Source organism: Bos indicus x Bos taurus, chromosome 5 (assembly GCF_003369695.1).
Source record: "Bos indicus x Bos taurus breed Angus x Brahman F1 hybrid chromosome 5, Bos_hybrid_MaternalHap_v2.0, whole genome shotgun sequence".
Classification (NCBI taxonomy): Eukaryota; Metazoa; Chordata; class Mammalia; order Artiodactyla; family Bovidae; genus Bos; species Bos indicus x Bos taurus.
In genome coordinates, this window is record NC_040080.1 from 29466288 (window position 1) to 29481259 (window position 14972).

Consider the following 14972-nt stretch of genomic DNA (forward strand, 5'->3'; position numbering starts at 1 on the left):
TTACAATAGAATAGCATCCAATACCAGATGGAAGCCCAGGTTCTCACTGTTCTTTACAAAACACCGGGCATTTTGTGAACACTGTGATAAAGCACGGAAATTGCTCTGTTCTGTAGTCAGTCTATTGATGAAACTTAACATGGGATATAATTCACTCAGCAAATATTTATTGAGCAAGACCTGGTTCATTCCAGGTATTATTAAAATAGCAGTGAAAGAAAGCTTCCATAAAGCTTGCAATCTCCAGAGGTCAGGGAGACAGTGGATCCACTCAGATAAATAAACAAGACCACGGTTAAGTGCTTTTAGGAGAAGAAGGTCATGATACAAAAGAAGGTCACGGGGCAGGAGCCTGTTTGGATCAGTACTCTGAGCAGACGGTTTAGGTACCAAGATACCAGTGACAAGGAGGAGCCAGAGTGAAGCAGAGTATCCCAGACAGGAGGGACAGTAGTTCAAAGGCCTTGTGGTAGAAAAGTGTTGGGCATATTGAAGGAGCAGGAAGAAAGCAGTAACCCAAGCTCTAGGGTTAGCACTAGGGAAAGAGATAGATGGAAGAAGTGGATGTAGGATCCATGTAGGATGCTATTGGAGTTTAGATTCTGCCCAAAATGCCACAAGGAAGCGACAGTATATTTTTAGTCACAAGAGGAATGTGCTTTAATTTACATTTTCGAAAAGCTCACTCAAGCTGCTGTTGAAGAGAAAGTGAAAGTCTCTTAGTTGTGTCCGACTCTTTGCAGTCCCATGAACTATACAGTCCATGGAATTTTCCAGGCCAGAATAGTAGAGTGGATAGCCGTTTCCCTTCTCAAGGTGATCTTCCCAACCCAGGGATCAAACCCAGGTCTCCTGCATTTCAGGCAGATTCTTTACCAGCTGAGCCACAAAAGAAGCCAAAGGATACTGGAGTGGGTAATTTATCCCTTCTCTGGGGGATCTTGCTGACCGAGGAATTGAACCAGGGTCTCCTTCATTGCAGGCAGATTCTTTACCAACTGAGCCATCAGGGAAGCCCCAAGCTGCTGTTAGGAAACAGGTTATAAAGTAGAAGGAAGGAAACATTGTGTAGAAATGATGGTGGCTTCAGAGTAGGGTGGTAGCCAGCAGTGAGCTCTTTTGATGCACCAAACATCTTAATAGGTGGTAAGATGCAGAAATTAACAATATAGACTCCTCTCCTTATGGAGCTCACAGATTAGCTGAAGGAGTCTGAGAAAGAATGTTGTAGTATTCAGTTGTGTTGATGACTGTTGACCAGGCCTGTACAAGGAAGGGGTCAGGAAAGGTTGATCTAGAGACAAATGACTTGCTTAGTACATACACAGCATGAGTGAGCATGGCATATTTGTAAAATAACACACAGAGCTTAAGGAGTAAAGGTACCTGAAAACCTAGCAAGAGGAAAGGCTAAAAAGTAGATCAAGGCATAAAAGACATTTGTTTGTCATTCTAGTAAATTTAAACTCCTGTATTAAACACGAAACTGTAATTGTATGTATGTCTTATGTTGTTCTCAAACTTCTTTGAAGCAGAAGAAACGGTGGGTCTAAAATGTCCTTTGAATCCACTAAGGTGTTGGGATTCTTATGGCTCCTGTCCCAGGTTGTGTTCCTGAGGAAGCAAGCCTTGAGATGGAGATCAGTGTGCAAGAGGCTTACTAGGGAGTGGTCTTGGTATCAGGACCTGGGGCTGGGGAGGAAGGGAAGTAGGACAGGGCAGAAGGAGGAGTTAGGCTTCCCTGCAGTCTGGGAAACACCTGGCTGACCCCCAGTCCCCGACAAGGAGTTCATTCTTTCTACAAACATCAAGTACCTTCCCTTGGCTTGACCAGAGTACAAGGCCCTCTGTGTGATTGAAACTAAGACAGTTACCTAGGTAGAGAACTAAAAAAAATGCCTTGATTAAGAACATTTAGGGCTTCCCTGGTGGCTCAGATGGTAGAAAAATCTGCCTGCACTGCAAGAGACCTGGGTTCAGTCTCTGGGTGGAGAAGATCCCCTGGAGAAGGGAACAGCTGCCCACTTCAGTATCCGTACCTGGAGAATACCATGGACAGTGGAGCCTGGTGCGCTGTAGTCCTTGGGTCTGCAAAGAGTCAGACACAGCTGGGAGACTAACACTTTCACTTTCAAGAACATATAAGTAATGTAGCATATGACTTTGGATAGTCATTTGATGAAGATTTTATATGCCTTCAGTTTTATATAATAATAATGGCAGTTGTTACTGAACTTGTAGCATGGGCTGAGTGCCTCATTGCAGTCATTATGTCTGTTAACTCATTTAACCCTCACAGCATGTTCCTTTGTGGCAAGTCCTGTTTTCTTCAGTTTTATGATAGATGACACTGAGATACCCAGCATCCGGTAGCTTGGCAAGATCTTACCGCTACTTAGAATCCAACTGGGAAACAGTCCATGATAATTGGTGAAGTCACTCTATGCTTATTACCTCTGCATATTCTGAAATAACTTTAGGAAAGTCAATTTTCCAGTTATACAACATAGAAAAATGTATTATTTGATAAAAAATGATTTTTTTAATAAAGATGATTTCATGACCTGTTTCTGATTATATGTTTTATATAAACATAAAATTGGATTTAAAATTAGAATGTGACTCATTCTTTTAAGTTGTCATTCTTTATAATTGTTGTCTGCTTTCTGCCCCCCCCTTTTTCCCTTTCAGAATAAATCTACACTTTTGTTCATTCTGTCTTATATTAGAGAACTAATGAATATAATAAAAGCAAAATTTTGTTCCAGTGTTATGAGAAGAGTTACAGAAATTAACCTCTAATGTGACTTTTTTCTTTTGGAAGTTTCAACATATATTCTAGAAATGAGGGGAAAATAAGTGAAATCCCTTGTTAAGTTTATAATAATAATAATAAAAACATGGCAAGCATAATAAAAAGATTTATTTCTAATTTATGATTTTTCTCATTGCTGAGTTCACCAGCCTAATGCATAGCTTTATTAACCTGTCTTACGGGTCTCTAACAATGTACTATATATTTCAAGTTTCATAGACATCTCTGCCCCCAAGCAGCAAGTTAATAATGTGAATCTATACTGTTCGAGAATGAATGTTTTGACATTTTCCTAGGTATATTTTATGTGCTTGCCTTGTAGGTCTGTGATTTATTCTCTTAACTTTATTGTGTATCATAGTGACTGGTAAAAACAACCCTTCAAGGATACATGTTTAAGAAGCATATAATATTTCAAGTATAGTTTAAAAGATATTTTTATGTGTATATATTCATGTATTCAAAAATGTTTGAGCATCTACTATTGTTCTAAGTGTCTTTGTGGAGTTTACATTCTAGTCGGGGAGAGGAAGATGATAAGTAAAAAATAAAACATACAGGGTTTCAGAGGTATTGGGGCACATGTTAAGGGTCATTGTGGTAGAGCTCCAGAAAGAGAAGAGAAGGTTCTGGGACAGATCAGGATGGAAGCACTTCAAAATAAAGCAGTCAAGAAAGGCTTCATTGATAAGACATGGAACAAAGTCTGAAGGTTGTGATGAGAGAGCCATGCCTATCTGGGCTTTAAAATGGTTGCCTGTTTAAATCCTATGGGAAACATGGGTGGATTCATTTTGTAAATTTTCAGTGTCACCATTTACACGCTTATGTAGTTTCAGTGAATCACATGCCAGAGGACTTTGTAGAATGCAGTCTATATGCCAAAGGTTTGCCATTTTTATGTCTAATTGACCTTGTTCTGACGTGGGCCAAGTTCTGATTTGCTTAAGACAGGGAATTTTGTTGAAAGTAAAGCAGTATATATATACTCCATTATTTAATGTTTTCCCTTAAAACCTTACAATATAATACATGAATGAATTATACAAATTTATATATGAAAGTCTTTTGGTTTTGTCAAAATAAGTTTTGAGAAAATTTATTCTGCTTCATGAGAACACTGGAAATTCTAATCAGATGTTCAATTACCTCTCAGATGAGAAAGAAGAGGGTATTCTGGGAAGCATACTGTTGCCCAGTTTTCAGATAGCTCTGCTTACCTCAGAGGATCACATTAACCGCAAATATGCTTTTAAGGTAAGGACATAGTCATACTTTTTTTTTTCTGAATTTGAATGTTGCATTGGTTAAGAAATGGATATTGACTGTGGATTATCACAAAAAGACATTTTAGTTACAGTCATTTTTAATATTTGAAATATAATAGCGGTCTTAGGGTCGAGGAGAAGAGTGTCCCTTTAATTAGTAAGAAGTACATGCTGAAGTATTAAAGGGCCAGGTGTCTTTCGTGCCTCCTTTCAAGTGGTTCTAGATCAGGGGTCCCCAACCCCCGGGCCACAGACATGTTAGGAACCAGGCCACCCAGCCCCACGGTGAGAGGCAGGCAAGCAAGTGAAGCTTCACCTTATTTACAGCCCCTCCCTATTGCTTATATTACTGCCTGAGCTCCAGCTCCAGTCAGATCAGCAGAGCCATTAGATTCTCATAGGAGCTTGAACCCTTCTGTGAACTGCACATGCAAGGGATCTAGGTTGCGGGCTCCTTATGAGAATCATCCTGAAACCATCCCTCCCTGGGTTCATGGAATAATTGTCTTCCATGAAACTGGTCCCTGGTGCCAAAAAGGTCAGGGACCACTGTGCTAGATATAGCAAATATGTTAAAATGCTAATAATTGATAGATATAACTGTACTATCCTGGTGATCATTGTATTGTTCTTTAAAAGTTACTGTATATTTGAATTTTTTCATAATAAACTTGGGGATAATGTGTTTTTTAACCTCATACATGTGCACTCATGATTTTAGAGAAGATTTGCAAAGGTGCTCTTAGATCTAAGTACATCATGAATATCAGATAGTTTTGAGAGCCTATTGAAGAGGAAACATTAAATCTATTATTAAATCTAAGCAGACCGGAGCTCGCTTCCCTTAACTAATAATACTCACCCATCTATGATGTGCTAGTAGAACACCTTCAAATAAGAAGCCGCTTTAATGCTAGTTCAGTTCAGTTCAGTCACTCAGTCATGCCCAACTCTTTGTGACCCCATGAATCGCAGCATGCCAGGCCTCCCTGTCCATCACCAACTCCCGGAGTTCACCCAAACTCATGTCCATCGAGTTGGTGATGCCATCCAGCCATCTCATCCTCTGTCGTCCCCTTCTCCTCTTGCCCCCAGTCCCTCCCAGCATCAGAGTCTTTTCCAGTGAGTCAACTTTTTGCATGAGGTGGCCAAAGTATTGGAGTAGTTTAATGCTAAGTTGGTTATTTTGTTGCTATTGTTCTCAAAAACTATGCTGCATTCTTTGCTTTATGATGATGGCTGACATAAATTTCGGAAGTCACCTATTTTTTTAAGTCAGTTTTAAATTTAGAACTCTTGAGGGGTTTAATGTAAAAATTTCATTTTAAGAAAAAGAAGAATATAAAGGTAACGTATGCTGTTATTTAACAATGAAAATGTGTGTACCATTATAAAATTGAGTCACTCTGTAATTCCTGTCCACTTTTAAAGAATAGTCAGGACTGCAGCTGAGCTACAATTTTGGCCAGTTAACATGTTGCATTTATAATTACAGAGAAAAGACTGGGAAAGGCAGAGTGGTGGGAGGGTTGTGGGTGGCTTCAACCATAAGGTTATATCCGAACAAAGACCACTGGTTATGAAGGCATAAGCTACCCATTTCCGTATGTTACAACAACATTTAATACCAATAAGTCAAAATAATAACTTGTTAAAGTACAATGCCAAACTCTCTGATACTGACAGTTAGTTACTGGGGCACTGGTTTAAATTCTTTTGTTTGCTCATCAACTTAGCAAATGTTTATTGAATTTGTAGTAGACAGGATATTTTGCTCAGGTCTTTGACTCTATATATATATAGATTTTTTTTTAATATCAATAAATATGATGTTAAATAGCAATAAAAGTGACCGTGTATGAGTATATTGTCTCTGTAATTATTTAGTTTAATTTTGATTGTATTTTATCTGTAACAAGAATGATGATTTCTGTTTTCAAATTCTCTCCTCCACGATGTTGTTTTCTCTGAATTTATGAGCCATGTTTACTACTAAGTCTGTTGGCGTTGATCCTGCTGTTTTCACAGTGGTAAGTAGGAAGTAGAGACAATTGCTGAACAATACTGTGGAACTTAAAAGCTAAATCGGGAACTTTGCCATCATATTCCCATTTGACAGATTGCAAGCTTGGGTGTGGTTTGTTAGTGTCTTGAGCCCTGGCCACAGCTGGAACTTCTGAGTGCCAGCCCAGCATTCCTTCCACTCATCACAGATATGGGCAGTGGGTCTTTATCCATCTCTCCAAAACACCCCTTAGTCTAGTCTAGAGACTCTGGTGGTTTTAATCACTTTAACAGTATATAGCACTTGAGCTGATTCTTTTTTTGTTTTGTGTTTTTTTTTTTTTTGAGCTGATTCTTTCTCATGGTTTCCATATACAATTTTATATCCCTTCCACAGTCAAATGGTATTTGTTGGTTCTGTAAGTTGATTTTCTCAGTGTATTGATTCAATTTATTTACATCTTGATTCTGAAAAAGGTTTCCAAGAAGCTAATTTGACGCTGTAGATAAAGCAGACAGTCAGGATCTCAGAGTAAAGTCTGTTGCTCCAGGTCTTCTCCTTGCATCTGTTTAGACTAACTCTTTTGCCTCATTCTGTGCTGAAATAACTTGTGTTTATTTATCCTTGTCTTTCAGTGTCTACTGGGGAGTTGTCACAGGCTTTTTAAAATTTATTTTATTTACTTACTTATTTTTGACTGCACTGGATCTTGGTTTCTATGTGGGCTTTCTCTATTTGCAGCAAGCAGGGTTTACTTCTAGTTCTGGTGCGTGGGCTTCTCTTTGTGATGGCTTCTCTTGTTGCAGAGTGTGGGCTCTAGAGCAGTTGTGCTGCATGGGCTTGATGGCCCCCAGGTATGTGGAATCTTGCTAGACCAGGGATTGTCAGGCAAATTCTAATCTATTGTACCACCAGGGAAGTCTGTCTCAGGCATTTTTAAGTGGAAATTAAGAATGGTTCAGGACTTAACTGGTGGTACAGTGGCTAAGAATCTGCCTGCCAATGCAGGGGACATGGGTTCGATCCCTGGTCCAGGAAGATTGCATGTGCCACGAAGCAGCTAAACCCATGCGCCGCTGAAACTGGTGCACCCTAGAGCCCATGCTCTGCAACAAGAAAAGCCGTTGCAGTGAGAAGTCCCTGCTCGCCACAACTTGAGAAAGCCAGTGTGCAGCAATGAAGACCCAGCACAGCCAAAAAAATAAAAATAATAAATAAATAAACTAGGAGGCAAAAAGAATGTTTCTCCCACCTTGGCCTTTGTTTTCTTTTAAAAAAATTTTTTTATTAAAGTCTAGTTGATTTACAATGTTGTATTAACTGGCCTTGGTTTTCTGCTCAACAGGCAGCTACTGCTGCTGTCCGTCCTCGCCTTGCTGGCCCAGGGCTGAGCCTAGCGCTCAGTCCTTGCACTGGGGAGCTGTCCCTCAGCAGGGCCTCCATGACATTGTTTTCCATCTGCTTCTGTGGGTGGAGGCAGGTTAAACCACTTACTGGTGATATAGGGCTTCTTCCTCAAACCTAGAGCATTTATATTTTACTCTGATACTTGAGAAGAAAACCTAAAGGGCAGTGCCATTTGGGGTCATTTATGAATCTTTTATGTTTGTGTATAGGTGTCTATAATGATTAGCCAAACTGCTTTGAGAACAGCAACTTTTAAGGGCTGAAGGAATTGCTGCCACAGGAGGGAAATGCAATTAGTGACTTTAGTTGCTGTTTGCTGTGAAACATTCTTGAACAGAGAGATGTGAACTGTAAATAGAAATTGCTTGGGGTGTGTCCATGGAACAGGGATGGCCAGGTGCTTTTTTTCTTACCTCCTTCTCCTCCTACCTTCCCTTCCTTTAAACTTTTTTTTTTTTAAAGAAAATGAAAAATGATAAAGATAGGAGAAAAAAATGTAAGATGTGTATATTTTTTCAATATTGAATAGTGTTTTTCTGAAGTCCCTTATTTCTATATCTATATGTATTGGGTTGGCCAAAAAAGTTCATTCATGTTTTTCCATACATCAGAAACCCAACATTTGGCCAACTCAGTAAGACAAGTCCACTTTCTTTGAAATTTGATAGTAATGGTCTGTGTAGGGAGCCACTGAACTTTCTTTCTTTCTTTTACTTTTATAGGTGCCATATTTCTATTTAAAACAATCATGTCGTTTTCGATCAGGCTGCCCATCCGAACATGCGGACCTATTATTTCTGCACTGACACAGGAAAGGAAATGGAGTTATGGATGAAAGCCATGTTAGATGCTGCCCTGGTGCAGACAGAACCTGTGAAAAGGTAAAGGCTTGTAGGGAAAGCAGTGGTGATTTCCACTTATATTTTATCCCCTGCCTTGCAAATACATCATTATCATAGTACATGTCATTTTAGTAGTCATGATACAGAACCATTTCTTCCCCAGAAAGCAAGGATTAAGTTCATCTTCTATATTAAATCAGTACACCTCTAGTTGGTTTGAGATACCACCTGCATTTTTATCCCACCTTCCCTCTTTATTCATTCTCACCTACCCATGTACTGAGGTGAATCCCAAATCCTAACATTCCAACTGAATGTTCTTTCTTCTTACAGAATTACCTTTAATATCCGGTAAGTACATTTTTAATTGCTATCTTAAAAGTATACAGAACAGTGTTTTTTAAGGTTCTGAATCTTAGAGGAGAATTTATATTCATGAAGTTAATTTCACTGTGTTTTTATATTATGTTGTATGTTTCTCAAGTTTAATCAGTTGAAATAAAAGTTTTTGATATGTTTCATTTCTTTGGTGTTTCCGGGATATTTCTGATTGTTTCATGATGAATGTCTCCAGAAAATAGTTCATCAAGCATCTAGATTATTTCTAAATATATCTACTTCTTAATGAATTCTATCTTCTTTCTTTTAAAACTCCAGGACTTACTTTGGTTATATAAATAGGTACTGTTAAAATTGATATAAGTGTGATTTTTTCCCCCCTGCCTTAACATATGAATCATTTTAATATTCAACTATATTAAAAGCTAGTGAGAGGAAATCAGCTTCTAAAATATGTAAATATTAGCTGAATTATGAGCTTGTGGCATTTTGAAAATATATTCCTATATTTTGGACAAAGATCTATGATACAGTTAAATTTTTTTTTGAGTCAACAACAGTTGAGCACATATATAAGGAAGATTGCTAACTTGCATGTCTGGTCTTTTTACTATTTTCTCAGGAAATTAAAGTCTTTTGAGGTGTTGATTAAAAGACTCAAGTTGATGCTGTATAAGTAAATTTATGTTTATCTATTTCAGATCAGTTTAACTAATCACTAATAATTAGAGCTAGGCAATAGTATGCAGAAAAAAATAAAGAAGGTCCAAGGTTGAACTCTGGGACACCTGTTTATAAGAATAGCTACCTCAAACATAATGCATTTTCTCGATTGAGAGCTAATAATGGGAAAATCTGCTTTTGGAATTCCATGTGTAAAAATGACCTGGATGGACATAAAGATGAGATTATTATGACAGAGAGCTCCAGAAAATTTGTTAGGTGAAAAAAAAAGAAAATCTTAGGATAAAACTAACTTCAGATAATACTGACTTTCAGGGAATTGTTTAGAATACAGAAATCAATATAGTCATTAAAATATATGATTTCTAGATAAATTTAGTTTCATATATTGCACTTATCCCAGAATTTCAACTTCTATTTTCTTTTCTTGTATTTTCCACTCTAAAAACTAGTCAGTTCAGTTCAGTTGCTCAGTCGTGTCCTACTCTTTGCGACCCCATGCCTTGCAGCACGCCAGGCCTCCCTGTCCATCACCAACTCCCAGAGTTCACTGAGACTCAAGTCCATCGAGTCAGTGATGCCATCCAGCCATCTCATCCTCTGTCGTCCCCTTCTCCTCCTGCCCCCAATCCCTCCCAGCATCAGAGTCTTTTCCAATGAGTCAACTCTTCACACGGGGTGGCCAAAGTACTGGAGTTTCAGCTTTAGCATCATTCCTTCTAAAGAACACACAGGACTGATCTCCTTTAGAATAGACTGATTGGATCTCCTTGCAGTCCAAGGGACTCTCAAGAGTCTTCTCCAACACCGCAGTTCAAAAGCATCAATTCTTGAGCGCTCAGCCTTCTTCACAGTCCACCTCTCACATCCATACATGACCACTGGAAAAACCATAGCCTTGACTAGACGAACCTTTGTTGGCAAAGTAATGTCTCTGCTTTTGAATATGCTGTCTAGGTTGGTCATAACTTTCCTTCCAAGGAGTAAGCGTCTTTTAATTTCATGGATGCAATCACCATCTGCAGTGATTTTGGAGCCCCCCAAAATAAAGTCAGCCACTGTTTCCACTGTTTCCCCATCTGGTCCCATGAAGTGATGGGACCAGATGCCATGATCTTCGTTTTCTGAATGTTGAGCTTTAAGCCTACTTTTTCACTCTCCACTTTCACTTTCATCAAGAGGCTTTTGAGTTCCTCTTCACTTTCTGCCATAAGGGTGGTGTCATCTGCATATCTGAGATTATTGATATTTCTCCCGGCAGTCTTGATTCCAGCTAGTGTTTCTTCCAGCCCAGCGTTTCTCATGATGTACTCTGCATATAAGTTAAATAAGCAGGATGACAATATACAGCCTTGACGTACTCCTTTTCCTATTTGGAACCATTCTGTTGTTACTAATAATTACTCCTAATTTATGCTGATAAAGATGATATTCAATATTGTGTCTTGACTCTGGACAACTATTTGTTGATTATCTGCCCATAGCAATTGTTAGCCAGTTGTGTTGATATAATTTGCCCAATTATCCAGGAATTATTGAATACCACCTATGTGCCCAACCTGATGTCAGTCACCATCATCCTGTAGAAATTACATCTTCTAAGGACTAGTGGTTCAGTGGCTAGGACTCCATGCTCCCAGTGCAGGAGGCTGGAGTTTGATCCCTGGTCGGGGAACTAAGATCTCACATGCCACAACTAAAGATCCCGCATGCTGCAACTAAGACCCAGAGCAGCCAAATAAATTAATTTTAAAAAAGGAAGAAAGAAAGAAATTACACCTTTTATTCTATCTCTAGCTCATTTATGAAGTATTTTAACCTATGAACTTCAATGTCATCGTTCCCCAATGGGCAGGCCATTGATGGCATTAAAAAATTCTAAGCATAATATACATTCTCTGAATAATTTTCTGTCTCTCAGCCCATTATTATCATTTTCTGTATTTGCATGTATCTTCTGCAGTAACTTAAATGTTACTTTTTAAAATTAGATCACAGGTTTTACATTATTTATGTTATCTTAATATACATTTTTGAATAAGTTTTGGTTCCATTTAGGGAGAAGTCAGCATGTGTCTTTTTTGATTACATCTCTTAAGTCTTTGGAAAAACTGAGGAAAAAGTCATTGCAGTTGTAATTTAAATTAAGAGCTTTAGGTAGATTAGAGGTAACTTTTTAAAAAGACCTTTTCATATATTTGATACTTAGTGTTTTAAAAAATTCTCACTACTCCTGAAATTAGCTTGGATAAATGTGTTTATAGCATAGATCTTCTCTGACTTCTATCTTTCAAGTGGAAGAAGCTCCATCAGATCAGATCAGATCAGTCGCTCAGTGGTATCCAGTTCTTTGCGACCCCATGAATTGCAGCACGCCAGGCCTCCCTGTCCATCACCATCTCCCGGAGTTCACTGAGACTCACGTCCATCGAGTCAGTGATGCCATCCAGCCATCTCATCCTCTGTCGTCCCCTTCTCCTCCTGCCCCCAATCCCTCCCAGCATCAGAGTCTTTTCCAATGAGTCAACTCTTCACATGAGGTGGCCAAAGTACTGGAGTTTCAGCTTTAGCATCATTCCTTCCAAAGAAATCCCAGGGCTAATCTCCTTCAGAATGGACTGGTTGGATCTCCTTGCAGTCCAAGGGACTCTCAAGAGTCTTCTCCAACACCACAGGTCAAAAGCATCAATTCTTCGGTGCTCAGCCTTCTTCACAGTCCCAACTCTCACATCCATACATGACCGCAGGAAAAACCATAGCCTTGACTAGACGAACCTTTGTTGGCAAAGTAATGTCTCTGCTTTTGAATATGCTATCTAGGTTGGTCATAACTTTCCTTCCAAGGAGTAAGCGTCTTTTAATTTCATGGATGCAGTCACCGTCTGTAGTGATTTTGGAGCCCAGAAAAATGAAGTCTGACACTGTTTCCACTGTTTCCCCATCTGGTCCCATGAAGTGGTGGGACCGGATGCCGTGATCTTCGTTTTCTGAATGTTGAGCTTTAAGCCAACTTTTTCACTCTCCACTTTCACTTTCATCAAGAGGCTTTTGAGTTCCTCTTCACTTTCTGCCATAAGGGTGGTGTCATCTGCATATCTGAGGTTATTGATAGTTCTCAGTGTCTAATATTGCTTCCAATGTGAAGCCATGAATTTTATCTAAACCTAAATATATGGATGGTCTGTAACTGTACTCTGAGGGAAATAGTCACATTTCTTTTTATTTTTTCTCGCTGATTTTATTCCTAACTAGCCATCTCTGTATAGCTGAACAGAATATGTATGTTGTTAAGTCTCTTCAGCTGTGTCTGACTTCTTTGCAACCCCATGGACTATAGCCCACCAGGCTCCTCTGTCCGTAGAATTCTCCAGGCAAGAATACTGGAGTGGGTTGCCATTTCCTCCTCCAAGAATATATATAGATTATGCATTTTTAACACATGCATTTTTATCACTGACACTGGCAGCAACAGCACAGTTAGGATCCAGCAGGATTGTTATTATATATTGAAATGTGCAAGGGTAGTCAGTTCCCTCTTCAAGGAGCCTCCCAGTGTGGTATCATCTTGGCAGTTTTGTGCAGGTACAGACACTTAGCTTGGTCTGGTCAGATCCTGGAAGTGATTGGTCTCAGGAAAGCTGATTCTCATCAAAAAGACCCAGATAGAGCAATTGACATGGTGAGCAGTAAAACCATCTGCTGGCTCAGGCGCACACTGCTAAGCAGCACATTCTTCCTGCAGGGACGTGGACATGAGATGCCAGATTCTAATCCACAGTTGCTTGATGAGATTGAATGGTAGTGGTGATAAAGTCTGTGCCAGCCACAGATTTACTCGTGTGGAGCTCACAGCAGTCCCGAATCCTTGGTGCTAAAGTTTTCCCTACTTGCTAAAGAGGAGTTTGAGGCTCAGTAATTTCTGTACCATGCTGGAAACTCAACTAGTAAGAGGTGGAACTATGGACTTCCGTGGTGGTCCAGTGGTTAAGAATCTGCTTGCCGATGCAGGGGACACAGGTTTGATCCCTGATTCGGGAAGATTCCACCACATGCTGCAGGGCAGCTAGGCTCGTGCACCAAAGCCTGCTCCGCAGCAGGAGAAGCCACTGCAATGAGAAAAACCTACACACAGCAACTGGAGACTAGCTGCACGCTCTCCCTCCTCCTCCAGTCCCCACCAAACCTGGCCGCAACTAGAAAGCCTGTGCTCAACCAAAAAATAAATAAGCAAAACAACAGTGTAACTACTAGAAGTTCCACAAATTAAAAAAAAGAGAGAGCACATGTAGTCTAGCTCAGAAACTTAAGTCCTCAGGAATACAGAGAGTTGGTCACATGGTCTCAGTCTTTGATAGCATCAGAAGATAATGTCCATTTCCACAAACCAGAGTCATGTTTGTCTCATGATGCATTAACCCTCCTGGCTGGAAACCATGTTGTTTATTTCAAACGACCAGCTACTGTGGTCTTTTAAGCATGGATTTTTGTGGTTTCACGGTCAAAGGGCAGCCTCATTTGCTTTCTTTTCAGATTTCTAATGGTAAGGACACTCACCACTTTTTTTGTTTTCCAGTGCTTTCTACACTGTGTATTTTATGGTTAGTTTTCTCCCCTTTCTATTTATACATTCTGGTGTCGTACTTGAATTTTCATGCCATGACACTGGGGATTTGTGCAGACGTGTCCTCTGCAACCCTTTCAGGGCTTTTTGTAAAGTCAAAGGTAGTTTTATGTTTTTTTTTTTTTTTTTTCAGAGTGAATCCCAAAAATAGCATGTGCATTATTTCATCTGATTTACTCTGCCTTTCTTCTCTGATTTCAGAGTGGATAAGATTACATCTGAAAATGCACCAGCTAAAGAGATCAATAACTTTCCCAATCATAGAGTGCTAATTAAACCAGAGGTCCAAAATAACCAGAAAAACAAGGAAATGAGTAGAAATGAAGAAAAAAAGGCATTAGAAGCTGAAAAATATGGATTTCAGAAGGATGGCCAAGATAGACCTTTAACAAAAATTAATAGTGTAAAGTTGAATTCTCTGTCGTCTGAATATGAGAGCGGGTCGACATGCCCAGGTCAGACTGGACACTACAGGCCAGTCAATTTGAATAGTTCAGAGAACAAAACAGTCAATGTGAGCCTGGCAGATCTTAGAGGCGGAAGTCATCCCAATACGGGGCCCTTACACACAGAGGCTGATCGAGTCATACAGAGAACGAATTCAATGCAACAGCTGGAGCAGTGGATTAAAATCCAGAAGGGAAGAGGTCATGAAGAGGAAACCAGGGGGTAAGTGTCTTGTGGTGTTGTGGGAGACTGGTTTCTGAGATACAGAGTCAATGTATTAAATTCAAATTCCATTGTGATATTACAGCTTCATGACTCATCTTTTCTTCAGGGTAATCAGATGTGTGTGTGGGGGGGGGGTTGTTTTTTTTTTTTTTTCTCTCTGTCTCTCAGTGTTCTGAGAAATGTTCATCCAACTTTACTGATGGCAAGGAACCATCCTCCCTGGCCCGGCATAAAAGAAGGCGTAGGCCGTGGGTACAGATCATGTTTGTTTGAGGCAAGGAAGGGGGCAAGACCTAGCCTTGCCCCCTTATACACACAC

The 14972-nt window shown here is 39.6% G+C and overlaps 1 protein-coding gene and 1 long non-coding RNA gene across 17 annotated transcripts in view; one reads left to right on the forward strand and one right to left on the reverse strand.

Annotated features, from left to right (window-relative positions):
- PLEKHA5 (pleckstrin homology domain containing A5) overlaps positions 1–14972 on the forward strand; it is a 262286-nt gene that overhangs the window by 165298 nt on the left and 82016 nt on the right. For 10 of the 16 annotated variants that reach the window (XM_027541455.1, XM_027541465.1, XM_027541452.1 and 7 more), the window contains 4 exons: positions 3972–4072; positions 8261–8376; positions 8671–8688; positions 14183–14650. In XM_027541455.1, coding sequence (XP_027397256.1) covers positions 3972–4072; positions 8261–8376; positions 8671–8688; positions 14183–14650 — 703 coding nt within the window. The remainder of the gene's footprint in view (positions 1–3971; positions 4073–8260; positions 8377–8670; positions 8689–14182; positions 14651–14972) is intronic. The other 6 variants (XM_027541466.1, XM_027541457.1, XM_027541467.1 and 3 more) reach the window with 1 other exon arrangement.
- The window catches only part of LOC113892541, a 30377-nt gene that overhangs the window by 10329 nt on the left and 5076 nt on the right, over positions 1–14972 (reverse strand). The window lies entirely within an intron of this gene.